The sequence below is a fragment of the Ictidomys tridecemlineatus genome, chromosome 8 (assembly GCF_052094955.1).
Source record: "Ictidomys tridecemlineatus isolate mIctTri1 chromosome 8, mIctTri1.hap1, whole genome shotgun sequence".
NCBI lineage: Eukaryota > Metazoa > Chordata > Mammalia > Rodentia > Sciuridae > Ictidomys > Ictidomys tridecemlineatus.
Window position 1 is genome coordinate 102,135,897 of NC_135484.1, and position 20,327 is coordinate 102,156,223.

Here is a 20,327-nt window from a genome sequence, read left to right on the forward strand (position 1 = left end):
TGCAGCTCTGTGTGGCGTGCAGTGTTGTGGCTGTCTGCTATCTGCAGTCCCTGTCCTGTGTCCCCAGGTGCAGGCTAGCATTGGGGACTATAGTAATGGTTGCAGTGTCCTAAGATGGAGGCAACCAGGGGGGCCCCATGTCAGTAGATAGGGATCCACCCAGGAGTGGTGGCCAGAAGGCCTATGTGTGGGCAGTGGCCAGGTATCATGTATGGGAGAGGTGGCTGGAATTCCTGCATGAGTGGGTGGCCAGGGGTCCTGTGCTGGCTCTGATGTTGGTGGTCCTGCTTGGAAACAATAGCCAGGAGTCCTGCACTAATTCTGTGTCCTGTGCTGACACTGAGGCCTGGAGAACTTTGTAGGAGCAGATGTTGGTAATCCTCTAATAACTCACAGAAAAATAGTATTCCCACTACTAGAATCTGAGGTCATGGAGGGACACAGAATGCAGCCTCCCTCTAGCCTGCCAACTTAAAACCTTCACTCATCATTTCTTAAAGAAATATTAAACAAATCTAGTCCAGGAAAAATTCATAAGGTAGAAATTTGGATTCACACAAATAAACAAATTGAGTTAGAACTGATAAATTTGTGGGTAAAAATAGATGAGATCATTTCAGGGATAGATCAATGGCAGAGTGCTTGCCTAGCATGAGAGGCACTGAGTTTGATCCTTAGCATCACATAAAAATAAATAAAATAAAGGCATTATATCCATCTACAACTACAAAAAATTAAAAATGCTTTTCTTAATTTTTTTATAATTAGTTACTTAAAGTAAAATTAATAATATATTATATGGTTTGTAGCACTGCAAAGTGTATGAATGACAACCATAGCTCAAAGAACGAGAAGGAGGAAATATAGGTTTTAAATTTCCTACATTACACGTGAAAGCTAAAGATGTGTAAACCATAAATCAAGAACTGCATGTTTATCTGGTGGGTAGAGAAACTGCTGTCACAAAATAATTCATAGATAGGAAAAAGGAATTAAGGCAAAGGAAATAAATAGAAAACAAGTAACAAGAGGAAAGCTTAAAATCAAACACATAATCATTTCAATATTAGAGAAATTTTCAGTGATTGTATATATTGTGGACATACCATCTAACAGAGAATGTAGACTAGGATAGTGCATAAGTTATCCATATCTACTAACAAATTGCTCACAACTAATAGGTGTGAGCCTTTACAATAATATAAATACTATGCAGGAAGTTTCCATAAGCAGTTTAATGTCATGCCCCTATCTCCTAATATCAGATGAAATTTTCATTCAAGTAAGGTACCTGGGTTGCAGGCATCTCAAGACTCCCTGAATTGAAAGATTTCATCAGGGATATTGACGATAGTTTCATCAGGGATATTGGTCTCTAATTTCCTTTTCTTCGTGTGTCTTTATCTGGTTTTGATATGAGTGTGAGATTGGCTTCATAGAATGAGTTCAGAAGTGTTCCATACAATGAGACTGAAGATATAGCTCAGTTGGTAGAGTGCTTGCTTTGCATGCATAAGGACCTGGGTTCAATCCCCAGTACCACACTCCCCCCACAAAAAGTGTTTCATACCTTTGTATCTCATGGAATAATTTGTGTAGTACTGGCAATAGTTCTCCTTTAAAGGATTAGGAGGATTCAGCTGAGAATCTATCTGATCCTGAACTTTTCTTTGTTGGAAGTCTTTTGATTACTGCTTCTATCTCAATGCTAGTTATTGATCTGTTCAATTTTCTATGTTCTCCTTGATTCAGTTTTGGCAGATGGTATTTGTCTAGAAATATATCCATTTCTTCTAGGTTTCCCAAACTATTGGAGTATAAATTTTTATAATAGTCCTTAATAATCTACCAGATCTCTGTGATGTCTGTGGTGACTTCTGTTTTCAATCTCTAATATTTATTAATTTGAATTTTTCTCTTTTTAGCTAGTTTGGCTAAGGGCTTCTCAATCTTGTTTATCTTTTCAAAGAAACAAGTCTTTGTTTTATCAATCCTTTATATTTTTTTTATTCTGAATTTAATTGATTTCAGCTTTGATCTCAAGTATTTCCTTCCTTTTACTGGCTTTGGAATTGGTTTGTTCTGGTTTTTCAAGGACTTTGAGGTGCATCATTAGGTTGTTCAATCAGGATCTGATTTTCTTATGTGGACAGTCAGAGCTTTAAACTTTCATCTTTGAACTGCCTTCATAGTGTTCCAAAAATTCTGATATGTTGTACTCCCATTCTCATTTGAGTCTAAGAATTTTACATTTCCCCCCTTTATTTTGTATCACCTATTCATAATACAAAAGTATATTTTTAACTTCCTTGTGTTTATATAATTTCTGTAGAGTTTTTCCATGTTGATTTCTAAAAACATTTTATATCATTATGATTTGATTAGATTCAAAGAATTATAACAGTTTTTTTCCATTTGATAAGAGTTTCTTTGTGGCCTAAAATATGGTCTATTTAGGAGAAGATTCAATGAGCTGCCTAGAAGAAAGAGTATCCAGCTGTTGCTGGATGAGATATTCTACAGATGTCTATTAAGTTCATTTGATTTGTATTATTTATCACCTTCAAAGCATCTTTACCTAGTTTATGTTTGGATGATCTTTCTAATGGTGACAGAATGTTGAAATCACCTAGTATTATTGTACTCCGGTCTATCTGAGATTTGAATTTTAGTAGTGTCTCTTTTATGTAAGTAGTTGTACCCACATTTGGGATATAAGTATTTATTTATTTATTTATTTATTTATTTATTTATTTATTTTTTGACTCCGAAGCTTTTTTTTTTTTTATTGTTGGTCGTTCAAAACATTACATCTAATTTGATATATTTCATAGTTTGATTCAAAAGGGTTATGAACTCCCATTTTTACCCCATATACAGATTGCTGAAATTATTGTTATATCTTCTTTTATCAGTATAAGGTTATAATTTTTATCTCTTATGATTAATTTTGGTCTGAGGTCTGCTTCATCAGATATGAGGTAAGTTATCCCTGCTTGCTTTTGAGTTTCATTCATATTGTTTATCAATTTCCATCCTTTCACCTTCAGTTTGTGACTCTCTTTGCCTGTAAAGTCTGTCTCTTGCAAACAACATATAGTAGAGTCTTGTTTTGTTTTTTTTTTTAAGAGAGAGAGAGAGAGAGAGAGAGAATTTTTTAATATTTATTTTCCAGTTCTCGGTGGACACAACATGGTTGTTTGTATGTGGTGCTGAGGATCGAACCCGGGCCGCATGCATGCCAGGCGAGCGCGCTACCGCTTGAGCCACATCCCCAGCCCGAGTCTTGTTTTTTCATGGAGTCTGCTAGCCTGTCTTTTAATTGGAGATTTGAGACCATTTGCATTCAATGTTATTACAAAGTGATGTTTATTAATTCTTACCACTTTGATTTATTTATAATATTTCATTTGGTCCTGTTTCTCAGTTGCTTAGCTACTCTTCAAATGAGATGTGTTTATTTGTGATCTCTGGGGTTTGTTTTTGATTTCTTCTGTGTAGAGTATTTTGTAAATTCTGTAATAAGTAAATTCTGTAGTGAGGATTTGTTTCTCATAAGTTCTTTTAGTATCTGCTTATTTTAAAAGAATTTTATTTTCATTTTCATTTTGAATGATAGCTTTGCTGGATATAGTAGTCTCGATTGATACTTATTTTCCTTAAGGACTTGGAATTTATCATTTAAAGCTTCTGACTTTTAGAATTGGAACAGAGAAATCAGAAATATTTCTGATAGGCTAACTTCAAAATGTGACCTGACATTTTTTCTCTTAGAGGCTTTTAAAATTCTATCCTTGTTCTGTCTGTTAGGCATTGTAATTAGAATGTATCATGAAGAGTATTATTTTTATCTTGTTTATTTGAACTTCTGAATGCCTCTTGTATCTGAATGTTATTCATTTTATTCTCAATGTTTGGAATTTTTTCTGTTATTATGTTTACAAAGGGGTTATCACTTGCCTTAGCCTGCACATCTCAACCCCTCAATTCCAGTGATTCTTGAATTTGATCTCTTAATGTTATGCCACAGTTCTTGTACATTCTGATCATAGTTACTTATTTTCTTTTCTTTAATGTTGTCTGAATGTTCAAGGCTGGCCTCTTCATCTTCTAGCTCTAAAATTCTGTCTTCAGCATATTCTACTCTACTAAGGAGACTTTTAACTGAACATTTTATTTGATTTATTGTGTCTTTCATTTCAAAATTTCTGTTTGATTCTTTTTCAATATTTCTGTCTCCCTTCTGAATTTCTCATTTATATCATGTATTGATTTCCTCAATTCATGCAGTTGTTTTTCTGCATTCTCTTGGGATTAATTTATCATTTGTATAATGTTTCTATTGAACTCTTTACCTGACATTTCATCCATTTCAATATCTTTGGTGTCCATTGCTAGTTAATTGTGAACTTTAGAAGTTGTTGGGGTTTTTTTCCATATTTCATATATTTCTGTGTTGGGTTTTGTTTTAGCCCACTCGTTTGTGTATGTGAACAAAAGATCCAACAAGAAAAATTTTAATATAGAAAAATTTATTTGAGGGTTCACAGTTTCAGAGGTCTCAGTCTATATGTGGCTGAGTCCATTCCCTGGAGCTCAAGGTGAGGCAGAACATCATGGTGGAAGGGTGTGACAGAGGAAAGCATTTGGGAATATGGCACCAGGAAGCAGAGAGAGTCTAAGTTCAGCTCACAAAACATACCCAAAGGCATGCTCCCAATTACTCACCTCCTTTAACCATACCCTTTATGTCCACAGTCGCCATATAGTTAATCCTTATCAGGGGATTACTGCACTAACTTGGTTAATACTCTCAAGACCCAATCATTTCATGTGTTAAATTTTTTACACATGAGATATGAAAGACAGCTCATAAACAATAACAGGTTTTACACATCTATTTGTAGGTATTTCTTTTCCAATCTCAATTGTGGGCCTTTTTAAGGCACAGCCTTCATTTGCCAAATTGTCCTAGAATGTTCTAGATTGAGATGACCTTGGAAGTGTAGTTGCCATAGTCTTTGTGTTAATTCTCTGTTTTTTCTGTAACAGTGAATATCCATAGTTGGGATATGGGGGCCCATGCCTATCTTTTTCTACTTGGGGCCTGGTGATTAGTTCAGGTATTTGTTTTTTCTATTCTTTGTATTAAAGTATAGCTTAAGATCTAGTCTCATTATTTTGTGTTTGTAGTAAGGTGTGCTATCGTTTTGTTGAGTTTATTTCAACAGTAGAAAATCTACACTGTGAACTTGTTGTGTCCTTTGTTTTAGGCAGCATTTTTACTGCTATGACCAAAAGACTGGATATGAACAACATAAAGGAGGAAGTATCTATTTGGGTCTCGTGGTTTCAGGGATCTCAGTCCATCGATGGTTGGCTCCCTTCCTCTGGGTTTGAAGTGAGGCAGAATATCATAGTGAAGGTGTGTGATGTAGAAAATCAGCTGGGAAAATGGCACCAGGAAGGTAAGAGAGAGCTCTTCTCAACAAGGACAAAATATAAACCTCAAAGACAGATCCCCCAATGACCCACATCCTCCAGGTACACCCTATCTGCCCACAGTCACCATCCAGTTAATCCCTATCAGATTAGCATGCTGATTAAATTGCAGATCTCATAATCTAATAATTTCACCTTTAAAAACTTTTGGATTAATTTACACATAAGCTTTTGAAAGAACATCTCAGACTTAAACCATAACATCTGCCCTTGGCCCCCAAAATTTTATGCTCATATCACAATGCAAACTACACTTTGTCCATTTTCAAAAGTCCCCATAGTTTCAGGATTACCTAAAAGTCCAAGTCCAAATGTTCCTCTGAGATTCAAAGGAAACTCAACAAGAACTCCTGTAGAAATCAAAAGCAAGTTATGTATTTCCTATATGCATTTTCATGTGAAGAAATAGGGAGATAGAAGGGATAAAACTGAAACAATACTGAAATACAATTGAGCAGACAAGTCCTATAGCTTCATATCTAGTATCTGGGGCACATGACATCTCAATATTCTCTCTAAAGGACTTGTGCAGATCTGCCCCTATGGCTTTACTGGTTGCAGCCTACTGGACTATCTGTTGACATGTTCCTGCTTGTTTTCTTTATCTTTCTTTGGCAGACACTTCAGGTTACTGACATTTATTAATCTTGGGGGTCTCCACTGCAGCTTTGGCTTGCTTCTCACCTCTCCACTCATTGTACTTTCAAGGTCTTCCTGAAGGAACTAGGACCCTGAGATACTATGCTTGGCTTCTCAGACCTTTCTTTGAAAGGATGATGACACCCTAATTCTAGCATCTACAAATTCCTACAAATCCAGCAACATATGGTTGCTACCAAGGTTTGCCACCATCTTGAGCAGTAGCCAAATATTCAGGGACCTTGGCTATAGCAGCCATTGAGTATTTGGGAGACTGAGTGCTATGAAACAATGCTATGCACCTCTGTGCAAGTAGGGTGCCCTTATGGTCTTTTCTGAAAGAAATTTTTACTCTAATACCCTTGAACCTAAAATGGGTATGACATGGCAATTTCTTTTCTTTTTTTTTAAGAGAGAGAGAGACAGAGAGAGAGATTGATTTAATATTTATTTTTTAGTTTTCGGTGGACATAGCATCTTTATTTTATTTTTTTTTATGTAGTGCTGAGGATTGAACCCAGCACCCCGCGCATGCTAGGTGAGTGCGCTACCGTTAGAGCCACATCCCCAGCCCTGACATGGCAAATTCTGGGACAGCAATTCCAGTTATTGAGACTCTAGTCACCTTGGCCCATGATGACAGGTTCTGATTGAATTCTTAACCAATTACTACAGATTTTATAATTAGGAGGAATTAACCTTAGCTCTCCGAGTTTCAGGATGTGATCACAAAATTCTCCTCCTTCAGGCTAACTTGCTTTGCTCTTATTAACATTAATTTGGGCTAGCATTTCTCCTGCACTGAACAGGTAGTTTGCTGAGGAATGTGACATATCCTGTGCACTTAGGCCAGGCAGGCCTGCAAGATAAATTGCTTTTGAGAAAAGATAGCTTATGGGGTTCAGCACAGTAGGCTCATTTTATAGAATGATTTTCTTAACCTCATTTTCCCACCATCTTCATCTGTCTGTTCCCTAACAATAAGACCTAAAATACACATGATAATTTGAAGATTTTAGAGTCAAGTTGTAAAACTTACAGTATCTAATTTCAGATTTTACTATAATTACAATAATCAACATACTTGGTATTGACCTAAAGGAGAAAGATTTAGATCAATGAAACAGAACATAGAGTTTAGAAACTGATGTTGACATACATATTTAATAAAAATATATTCTACAAAATATAATATTTAGTGTGCATATATAATCAGTTTACTCTTACAAAAATGCCAGAAAAATCCAAATGAATTATATCTCCACTTAGGAAATCTTATTTTAATAAAAAATATTCCTACATAATGGGATTTCACTGTAAAACAAGACAGATACAGTTCTTTTCTCATGAAATTTTTAGTTTCATTTCAATAAAATCACAGCTAATTGAACAAGTAAAACCATGTGAAAAGAATTAACATTTCTGATGTAGAAATGTTTGCAGGGGCTTGAGGGATACCTAGATTTCTTCTTGAAGATAGTGAAACCAATAAAAAAATGAATTAAAATGTAAAAAAATAAAATAAAATAAAGACCCAACCCAGGAGTGACAGTGAAAATAAAATAAAATAAAAGAAGATAGTGAAAGTCCTAAAACATTTAACTTATATAGAAGACATCTATTCTTCCTATATTCATAGATCATACCATGAGAATTTAATGGTAGAAAGGCATTTCAAGTGAAAAGATTAGTACAACAGCCATGGAAATCCCAAAATGTATGCAGTTCTTCATATTACAACCATTGATTATCCAATGTATATGTGAAAATAGCAGCACTAATATCTAAGATCATAACAACAAATACGACACTCAAATTTGAAAAAATAGAGCTTGTTCAAGGAAAATACCAGAGTTTGATAAAACAAATAGAAAGAAACCCATCTAAAATGTACTTACAGAAGAATTCAATAAGACTTTTCATCTATAAAACAAGAACACTGCTCTATCACATAAGGAAAATCAGAGAGCTGGTGAAGTAGCTCAGTTGTAGAGCACTTACCTAGCATGTGACAGGCTCTTAGTTCAATGCCCAGAAGTGCCACATACCCACAAATAAAGGTTGAAAATAAAAGTGAAAGATTTAATTGACATCAGGAAAAGAGAGAAAATAAAATTATAGAGAAAGATTTCAATATTTTAGAAAAGAAGTCCCCTCAAAGTGAAAACTAACAAGGAGAAAGGGAATGAGTCAGAGAAAAGAAAGTACAGAAATAAAACATTTTCCAGATCTGCAGAAAGATACAAGCTCATTGATTTCAGACAGATAACATATAAAACAGAAATTCACACCAGAAAATGTGTAAATCATAAAATTTGGAGTTCTGTATCATAATAAGAATATTATAAAAGTATCAAGAGAGAAAAGAAAATAACGTAAATAAGGCTGCACTAGCCTTAGATTTCTCATCAAGAAGACCATTTGTACTAAATGCAGTGCCCCCCCACCCACCTATAAACACAGTGTCTTGGGAGGCTGAGGCAGGAAGATCTCAAGGGCAAAGCTAGCTTCAGCCACTCAGAGAGGCCCTAAGCATCTCAGAGAGACACTATCTCTAAATAAAATTTTTTATATATATGGCTGGGGATGTGGCTCAGTGGTTAAGCACCCTTGGATTCAATCCTCTGTACCAAAAAAAAAAAAAAAACAATTGAAGAAGACTGGATATTTTGAATGAACATGACCTTAAGCCTAGGTTTTATGTCCAAATAAATAAATAAAGGTATAAAAATATTTTTGAGCAAGGAAATTCTCATATATACATTTTTTTAATCTTTTGCAAAAACTTATCTGGATGGAAAAAAACACAAAAAGAGGACATCAGACACAGACAACAGATTTAGATCAAGAGTAAAGTGTGGGTTCATAAAAGTCCATTATAATGAAGTAACCTAGGATACCCAGGTTAAGAAAACCATACTAAAATAAATTTGAAGATAGGGCTTATTAATATATATTTTAATCCACACATCAAGAAAAATGATTACAACTTTTTAATAATATCATAATCAAACATTATGCAAATTGAAGAAAAAATTTAAAACTTTTAAGAGAAAATGAAGGTGAAAATAAAATAATAATAAAATATATAATAGCAGTAAAAATAATAATAAATAATCCTTTGATCTGGAAACCAAGACCATTTTTCTTTGATTAGCACAGGTGTTGTGATGTTACACAGATGAAATAAGGCAATACAATCTGTATTGCTTATTGTCTTAAAATCTTTTAAAAATGTAGGTGCTTCAATTCTGATTATACAGATAATATTATCCAAGATATAAGAAAAATTTGTAAAAAGTGAATGAATTGTGAACATGGTGGAGAAATGCTGGAGTGAAAGGCAAGAGAGGTAGTATCTTCATTTTACATGGGAAATAGTTAATATTGTAACCAAAGTTGGTGTGAGAAAAACACCAGTATTTAAATGTATAAAGATGAGCTACAGAAATTTTCAGTCATTAATATAAATTTCAAATATTTGAGGTCAGCACAAGAAATAGTTTAAGCAATTTGAATTTAAATTTAAGAAACCAAGAGATATATTGTGTATACAACATCTCAGAGAAGTCCTAATTCTGAGGTGAGTAACATCTAGAGCCCTGTCTATAGGGAAATTAAAGTGAAAAATTACTTCAATTCATTGAAATTTGTCTCTTTTCATCCTTTATTGTGTGCATTAATTGCTATGTTAAAAATATTTAAATTAATGAAAACTCTAAAAAAAAGAGAATTCATGAATAATTAGAAGGAATCTAAAAAAGGGGAAATAATAAAACTAGTGATGAGTTGAGGCTCAGTGTTTGGCCTCTGTAAATGACTAATTTGGGGTGAATTAATGGGATGATGACACAATTAAGAATTTTGGATAAGGAACATGTTGATAAATTGGCACATCAGATTAGTGACTTAAATACATTTTAAAGTAATCCACGTTTAACAAATAACATTCAATCCTTTTATAGACAAAATGGAAAAATCACCACTTTCTTGAAACCTACTCTATGTGTGCCCCTTTGTGCTGATGCTTTTTCAATTAACTCTCATAAGAAGCTACTACATTTGCGGGTAATATCCACACAGAGCTTCCTCTCTGAGATCCAGTTGTTTTCAAGGGTTTTAAGTGTGAGTAGTTCTACCCACAGCATCAGTCATTGGAGCATTAAAAAGTACACAAATTGAAAGCAATTTCCGGACAAAAACAGTTTCTTTTTCATTAGAAAACTATAAATAGTAAATGCCGCTTTGCTTTTTAAAAAGCACTGTAGATTCTGTTGCCAAGTTTTTTATCTTCTGTTCTCTACAGAATGAAGATTGTTTACTGCCTTCTTCATTTTCTGTGTTACATGACCTTCATTTTACAAGGTAAAATAAATATTTCTGGAATATTTGTAACATATAACTTCTAGATAGAAATATAAATAATAGATTATTAATTGGAAAATGTAGGTTCTTAATATTGCCAACTGAGTGTTTTGAGTGTGCTAAATCTTGATTCCTCATTTAAAACATTACTGTACCTGTGTATTTTATCTACTTCATTTTCTAAGTGAATGTGCATATAAAATGAGATGAATGATGAGGGAGAGAGCCTTCATCTTTTCCAGATCTTGATATTTCCTATTAGATATTTAAATTACTAAGAAAGCCATAATTTGTTAAATTTGTACATAAGATTCAGAAGTAATTAGTCCCCAGGAAAGATTGATGGAGCCAAAACAGCTGTATTTATATCTTGAGATATAATTTATAAAATAATAGAAGATACAGTCCCAGAATATGATAGGTAATGAAATACAGTAGGAATGATAGGGCAAATAAAGAGGTAGTACCTCAAATGTCACTGTCAAATTAGTAAATGCATTAGTAAAGACTCTAATAAAAATAAATGGAGCCTCTGAGGCAATGTGGTCTCTCTAAAAATTGAGATATAAATTTATACTCATACATATTCTAATATGAACCTACAAAAGTTGGAAGTTCAAAAGTTGCATCATATGTGATAAAGAAAACTGGATTCAAATTCAGATCTCAATTTTATGAATAGCTCACTATGAAATAGGTCCGTGAACATTGTCACCCAGATAATTTAACTACAATGTTGGCATCCTAGAAAGAAGGTGAAGAAATTTTAAGCATGGCCAGTAATAAACACTGTTTTTTAAATTTAGAAACTGATATATAATTTTATACCTGTTGCTCAATAGACTTAAGTTATGATTTAGTGAAATAATGTATTGGAAAGTCGCTCTACACACTAAAAATTGGTCTAACCAATTTAGGTGCCATTATTTACTATCATTGTTGCTGTTGTTATAGTTAATACTGCATGTGGCCTGAGGAAGTAGGATTTCAAATAAAATGAGGAAAGTCATCAAAGCTCATGGTGCTAATGTGTCAATCAATGACCATCTAAGGTAGATTAACTCGTGTTCCAATGTACACAATACCAGACACTAAGAACAGCCATACAATTTACTGTAATTCTCTAGCATAATTACATTGAGTCAAATAAACATAGATAAATCAATGAATTATTCTTATTTAGAAATATATAAATATTATCTAAATAAAAAGAATGGTGAAACAACATTAATGGTGGAAGTTTAGGGAAATGTCCAGAAATCTCTAATGAACAGTTTTGAAATTTGGAGTAAGACACTAGTGTTAGACATTGGAAAATTAGAAGAAAGGCAGAAGATAAATATGATTAGTGCATGGCAAAACCATTGAATATTTTTATATTCTATAATTTTCATGTAGACATCTAATCTGACCCTCAATAACACTGAGATGAATATTACTGCCTCTTTTATAAAAGAGGTGAATAACATCAAAGGACAAAAATTTTCAGGGTCACACATATATATACTACCATGTATCTGATGTGAAATACAAATGCAGGTTTTTTGGATTATAGCATATTTCTTCTTTCTATTTCATCCTAATGCTTTCTATAGTGATACTAAGGTTTTAAAAAAATTCACTAAATAATTTGGTCAAAAACAGCAAGGTCATACATACAGCAAGAAATCTGTAACTCAGATGTATAGTAGATACCTCATCAGACTCTACATTTGCTGTGCACTGTAGTAAGCTTTAGGGCTTTAAAGATACTTGGTATAAGAACAGTGACCACAGAATTTACATTACTTCTGGATCATCTAGCAGGTACCAAGTTATAACATATACTAGAATGAAAGAAATATTCTATATTTGACCTTTGACTAACCAAGAAAACAGGTGGAGTAATGCAAGGTATCAGAATGTAGCGTTTTGAAGGAATTCACAAAACAGAACACATAAGTTGCACTAGGATATGGTTTGGCTATTGGTAAAACCTAAAAGTTATTTAAAAAAGCAACAAAAAATGTTCAGTTTAACTGGATGCTTTATGAAGCAGTAAGAACAGGGTTTGGTCTAATCAAGGTAATACCATGTCAAACCAGTTGTGGAAAACCGATGCAGATGAACACTGATAGTGCTTGAAACATGCAGGAATCAGCAGTCTTTTAAGCAGGGTACAAATAAACAGAATCCACAGAGAGAGTGAAGGCAGCACACCATTATGGCTGAGAGAACAAGCCTGCCGTCACATAGATCAGGATTCATATTAAGGCCCAGTGTCTCCATGTGGCTGACAAGGAAGTTGCAGGTTTTTATCATACAATGAATGATAATATAATAAATTTTCTAAGGTTTTTGCAAAGAGTAAAATAAGTAACATAAGCAAAGCATTTCCTACATTGCTTATCATACTGAAATATTTCAAGAAATATGGCAGGAGGAATAGGAGCATAGATTTAAAAAAAAAAAACAGAGATAAGAGGAAATAGTAGAGAACGAATACAAGGTGTTCAAGGTAGGCTGTTCTTTAGGCATGTTACATAGGCCAGGGATCTCAAAAGGAGAATCACAGTGACCTTGGTGACTGCGATATATTGCATGGTGAATGGGAAGGCTGAGTTGAGAACGGTGAAGAAGATAAATTCATTGACGATGAAATGTTGCCAGGAAGAGATTATTGATTCTGATACTCTAAGATTTACTAAGTTTTAAATCAAGGGGAGTTAATCACCAAGAAAATTTGCTTACTTGATAAATAAAAAGAAAACCTCTATTAAAAAGTTGAAAGTAGAAAACTCTGTGATGTTAATATTGGAAGATGATAATACATCTTAACTACAAAGAAAAGAGAAAAACAAATACTATCACAGATATAAAATATAGAAAATTTAAACATGAAGATTAACAGATCTTTAATTTGAAAAATAAACATCAAAGGATATTAGGAAATGATTTAAACTAAGTTATAATTTAAATGAGATAACTCAAAGCTCATTGAATGATGTGACATGATGTTATAAGGAAATTTATATAGTTGTATCTGTATGTTTAAAATTAAAATTAAAAAATTAAAATGTACTTCCTTAGTTACATTCCCACATTTAAAGTACTTGAGAGCCAGAAGAAACCAGTGGCTACCTATTTAGACAGTGCAAGGCCATTATACTGAGATATTATGAGCATTAAGGCTATAAAAATATTACAATAAATACATGCATAATTATTGCATGATATTAGCTATAGGTGATAGTAAAATAAGTTTGTTACAGCATATGCTTCCCACCCTCCATACATCTAGGTCATAGGATTTTTCCTTTGATTGATCTTGATAGTCATATACCAATATTTTTTTCTGACAACATATTCCAGAATGTAGTTTTCATATCTACTACTTTTATTAAGTAGCCCTGAAACAATTAAAATTTAATCATGTGGGCAGATTATTTTTAGCCAAGGCCTAATAATATATTTGGTTCCATCATATTTGATAAAAATGCTTTTCAATTTAGTATGAAACACCTAAATTTAGGTGTTTAAAATCACATTTTAAAATTTACAAGACTTAAAGATATTTAAGCATGTTTGAAAGAACCTGTTATGTAAATCCAGTTTTCCAGCTATATATTACAGAGATTTAATACAGATTTAATACAATTTTCAATCTAATATCAGATTTTCTGATAAAAATTTTGCATCTATATTGTGATGTTGATGTAATATAACATATACACTAGATTTTAAAAGACTTAACACAAAACAGATATAAATATCTTATTAAGAATTTAAAAAAAATCTTTATTATATATTGAAATGATAATACTTTGGATATACTGGCTTAAATAAAATACAATATTAAAAACATTTAAGTGCAACAAAAATGTAACTCCCAAGGTTAGAAAATTATAATCAAATTAAACTCTCAGTAACAAATGTATACTAAAACATAGGCAGATATTAATAAACTAGAAATTGCACAAGAGAGAACAGTTTGAAAGGTCACATTTTATTTTGAATACTAATAAAATTAGAAATCTTTAACAAAATGTTGTTAAATTCCTTTCTTTACCTTATGTGGTAATATAAAGAAATAAATTCTTTTCCTTGAAACATTCATTTGTATTACCACACAAGGTAAAGAAAGGAATTTACCAACTTTCTCTTACCATAGCCAAAAACTGATTCCAAAATTACTATAAATGAAATCACAAACACAAAACAGCAAATCATACAAGTTAAAAAAGGAGATGATTTGAACATGCCAGGTGTAATACTTTTTAATCAATATGAAATGATAGCATTGACTATATTTAAGGCAATTTTAAAAATCAAAAACATCATTGAGTAAAAAGATAAGCTCTATACTGGGAAATCTATGTGTAATGTATTTAGCAGGCAAAGAATACATACACATAATATATAAAGAATTCATTAAAATCAATATAAAAATATGACCTAATAAAAATGGGAGAAGACTGGTCAATTTCTAAACATTTAGATCTACAAAAATCAATTAACATTAGAAAAGATGTTATATTTCCTTAGTAATCAGAAAAATGAATACATCATTGTAAAATATGAGATGAGGTACACTGTATAAAGTATCTTTACAAATGTCAGAAATATTAAATTAAAAATATCTAGCATTGGTAAGGTTTAAGAATGTGTGCAGTTAATATATAATCTTGTTAGAAGTTTTAAATTAGAACAAATGATTTGGACAAATGTGTGTCATTCTCTTCTAAACTTGAAGCTATGCAGACACATTATCCTTCTATTCTTCCTTTAGCCATATACCCCCAAAAAATGAGCATGTGTGTCAAGAGTCAATTGTAAGAACATCCCAAAACTGGACACTATCTAAATATTTATTGTAGATAAGGATAAAATATATATGTATAAAGGACTGCTAACTGTTAATCAAAATGGAAGGATTACAGTGCAAAATATGGACAAATCTCAAAACCAACATTTTTTAGCTAATGAAACCAGACACAACATATTGAAATATATAATAATAATAATAATAATATATAGATGTTATACAGTTGCATTCAAAAAAGTTTTAAAACAAGCACATTTAAACAAAATAGTATAAGGAAAGACAATTTGTTTTGGAAAGGAAGGAGTGGATATGATGGTGACCATGAAGGAGCACAAATGCCATGCTGGGGATGTTCTATTTCTCCACCTAAACAATTGATTTTTAATAACACTTAGCTGATCATTTATGTTTTGCAAGTTTACTTCCTTTTAAAAATTTAAACATCAAAGAAATAAAATAGACTAAATTGCATGTTTTTTTCTATAATGCCTTAGTTAATGTAAGCTTATCTAAATTGCAATGATCTATAGATATCCATAAAACTTAACATATCTAAAAAATATTTAGAGTGTGTGATAATCTAGAACATCGCATACAACATTAAGAATACAGTGAAAGTCATTTCACAGCATGCAGCAAGGTTGTTGTTTTTTTCATTAAATAGTGGGGGACAATTATTTAAGAAAAATGAAATAAACTACATATCTGAAAATTGCAGTTAATGTAAAAAGAAAAATAGCATAATAAATAAAATATTATATGAATTTATGTAAGAGCATCTTGCTATAAAGGTGAAATAATACATTAAAACTGAAAATTTTTCTATGAATTTCTAAATGTCAGAATTATAGTTTTTTTTACATTTTTGAAAAGAAATATCCATTTATTAATGTAACAAAATTGTTATTGTCTACAACTACCTCTAAAAATATGAAAAACAATAACCAATGAAGAACAATTTGTAATGAATATGAGAAAGTAATTATCCATAATGGATCCAATAAAATCATTTGAAAAATTATCCAATCAAGATAATCAGTGAAGTATGTGAACAATCAATTTAAGATAAAGAAAGAAACTATTTAAGGTAAATAATCAAAGAAATAAAAACCATTATTATCAATGAATTTTTTTGCTTAGGGCAAATATTGTACACATTGTTCATGACAGTGTAAATTAGAATTGTAGGATCAAACTTTGTTAAAACTATGTTAATTATATAGCACCCAAAAATTTGAATGCATGTTTTTTCATAATTCAAAAAGACTAAAACCTTAGATTTGACCTAATTTTCCAAAAATGGGTAAAATATTGAATATAAATTGTTGATATAATAACAATTGAATAGAATGGAGCTCTGAAAAAGTCCTGAATCTTGCTGAGAGTAATATAGAGTGTGAAAATTTTCATTGGGTATTAATTAAAATTACTTTCAATTTTTGCATATATAACATTATAAAATATTTATAGTGTATTTTTGGCAGTTTCTAAACTTGGTACAATGTACACATAGCACTTTCTGTAGTAAGAACTATATATATATATATATATATATATATATATATATTTAAATAAAAGATAAGTAATTTCAATTACTGTCTTTTTTACTTTAGCCACGTGTTCCTTAATTGATGCTGAGCGCTGTACCAAACGTTATGGTAACTGTAGAAGAAACTGTTATAAAAAAGAAAAGCAAATTGATATATGTTTCTCAGTACGTAAGATTTGCTGCCTTGAGATCTTTGAGGACGATTGATTTTGAAAAAGAGGACATATCTCTGAACAAAGAAGTTGTATGTACATTAAAGCACTGGATAAATATAATTAAAGCCTGTGAAATAAATAATTAAATACACAAGTCAATATTGTTATCTTCCCTTTTAGATGCTTATTACCCTATGGAATGCAATGAGATAGGAACTCTCTCTGAGCCAGAAGTTTGAGCAGATGTGTTTCTGGAGCTGATTTCTTATGACATGAGTATTAGGATTGCTTCAACTGAGGCTCATGTTGAAAATGTCTTGGGTCCCCTAACTTATACAACTGAACATTTCCCAATTTTATCATCATCTCATTAAAATTTTGATTCATGAAAACCAATATTCCTGGGTTTATCAGTGGTCTAATATCACAATAAGATTATTGAGAATCAAGACACAGAAAAAACTTAAATAAGAACTAAAGTGTAAGCTAGAGTACAGCATAGATACACTCATTGTCCCTCCCTCTCTTCTGTTCATTTAAAAAGGCATGCTAGTCTAACACCATTTGATCTATTAAGAACTGAGCTTAAATACAATCTGGACTTTAGCTGAAGAATCTAGACTCATAAACATTAGCTGGGCCTAATATTACAGTTTTCTCACATAGCCCTGGATGGGATGGAAGAAGTTTGTTATTTCAACCTCAATGTAAGTGGTTTCTCTTATATTAAGGGTTGGGGGAGGGAATACAGAGAATATAATTTGTTTCACAGCTATAAATAAAGGATATATTAACCATTTGTCAGTTTTTCCAGATGCCCAAACATATTTGTTTTTAAACATTAGCTACTGGTCTAGGAGTATTATTTTGTTTATTCTGTTTTTAATGGGAGACTTTGTGAATGTCTATCATAATAATTAAAATAAATGACAAGAACTGGAATCCAAATTAGGGATGAAATAGGTATTGGAGGTTTGAATGATGTGAAACAAAGGAAGTCAAAGGAATGCAGAAGTAAGAGTAAAGAGGATAACTAATGTAGGATAAGAGACTGGTACAAGGATCAGATGTGAGGATTAAAGAAAAAAGACACACGTATAGAGCAGTAGGGATGAGGAACACATTTTTAAAAGTCAAATGCAATGACAAATAAAGCAAATACTCAAAATATACACTAAAGTTTTAAGGAAAGGGCATCAAATAAGATGCAACAGCAACACAGTTGTTGAAAGTGAAATAACCAGATAGTAAAATCAAGATCCATGGGAAAATCTAAAAGACAGATTTTATCAGAACATATCCACATAATTGCACATGTAAGTGCATGGAGAAAACTAACAGACATAAAAGATAATTAAGACATCAGGAGCTACCTGATGTCTTAATTCTATGAGCAATCTCTGACAGCGTGGGAGAACTCAGATGGAAGAATTGGGGCCTTTTGATGGACCTGCAGATAGAAAGGCCCTATAGTGGCAACAGCATTCACTTGGACAGGACAGCATGCCAATATGGTTACAGCAGATAAAATCGGTAGGTATTTTCCAATCCCAAAGTGCGCAAGTGAATTGATACTTGGAAATGACTAAAGGATTTTAAGAAGTCTACACATTGAACTCTTGAAACTCACCAGACAGTGCTCATTTCCAAGATAGCCCTCAACACTTTGGAAAAACTTTGAGAATGGGGACAACAAATATGCAGGATTGTGAGTGATGATAAACTGAATTCTGCCCACGATTAGAGTCAGTAAAGAATCTATGTCCAGAATTCCCATATCTTTTTTAAATATATTTTTTTAGTTGTAATTGGACAAAATACCTTTTTTTCATTTTTTAGGTGTAGATGGACACAACACAATACCTTTATTTTTATGTGGTGCTGAGGATCGAACCCAGGCCCTGCCCATGCTAGGCGAGCACTCTACTGCTGAGCCACAATCCCAGTTCCAGAATTTCCATATCTTAATATCCCCATTTGATGAAGTAGTTAGAAATAAAAATGAGGTGAAAATGTCCAATTTTAACTTCACATGTGAGATTGGCAGAACCATGTAATCACTCATTATATTATTTTCCTACAGATGGTGCCCATAGATGGATTTTCTCTTGTATTTACAGCTAGGTTACAAGGAAGTTATAAGTGTTTAGGAAGTATTATTCATGTTTCCTTCATCTTATCCAGGCCTAGCATAGATTTGTAATTACATATAGGTGTTAGTAAATGTTATAAATATTTTGCCTAGAAATTTAAAATATCTCTCATCTATACAAAACAAGCAACATTGTATTCTGAATTTTATGGTTTTTAATGTAGTTTGAAAGCTAAACTGAAAAACTGGGGACACTGGAAAAAGATATTTCTGGTTTTAATCCCCCAGTACTTATTACTCACTCATGTAATTTTAAACAAATTACTAAGCTGGTTTTCAGTATATTACTTCACATATAATAATGAAAACATACAGAAATACAAATGAAACCATGGTCTATATTTTTCATTGTGTCAAAAAGAAATTCAATCTTTATTCATATGTCTCTGAACCTTTTAATGTGGTTCTTACATGCAGTCCAGAACAAAACTCATTAAAATTTATTTTCTTCTTTTAATTTTTAACAATCTGATATTTTTAGAACCCTTTCCATCATGGTGGGTGTGGATGTAATAAAAGGCAGCAAAATTCTTGATATATTTTGAAGATAGTGCCAAATGATTTTCTCGGGAAAGGAAATTAGTGTGATTTTTATCCTTGCAGACCATGGATGATGTAAGTTATTTAAGTAATTATAAAAACAGAGTTTCCATTAAATATTTCTTGGGAGACAGCTTGGCAAGATGTGTCTGTCTTTCTGGGGCTCAATTGGACCATACAAGTTTAGGTATTTAATTGAAAAGATCAAGACATAGTTGGAAATTTGTCTAAACTTTAAGAGAAAAGGTTCAAGATAGGGATAAAACTTGAGAATCATCAACTTCTAGATAAATGTAAAAAATAACACCTCCATGGGAATAGTGTAAATGATTTTTCTAGAATTAAGACATGGGGTATGCTTAAATGCAAAGGTTAATAAGATGAGAAACCAGTATAACAGACTAATAAGTAATCACAAATTTAGGATACACATAAATGTAATGTTCATACAACACTTAAGAGCATATATCCACAATTCCTAATAAGTTAATTCCTAAGATGAGGAAATGGCCAAGATTTTAGCATGTAGTAGTCTTTGGTAACAATGATTAGAGCAATTTCAGGACACTGGAAGAAGAAAAAATCTCATTCAAGACAGAATTAGAATATGAAAAACTGGAG

The 20,327-nt window shown here is 32.2% G+C and overlaps 1 protein-coding gene across 1 annotated transcript; it reads left to right on the forward strand.

The window, feature by feature from the left end:
* Positions 1 to 10,448: 10,448 nt before the first annotated feature.
* Defb114 (defensin beta 114) lies at positions 10,449 to 17,088 on the forward strand. The gene is made up of 2 exons (XM_021721768.2): positions 10,449 to 10,506; positions 16,924 to 17,088. Exons 1-2 carry the CDS (start codon positions 10,449 to 10,451, stop codon positions 17,064 to 17,066), a joined length of 201 nt encoding a protein of 66 aa, XP_021577443.1. The 3' UTR covers positions 17,067 to 17,088.
* Positions 17,089 to 20,327: the final 3,239 nt, after the last annotated feature.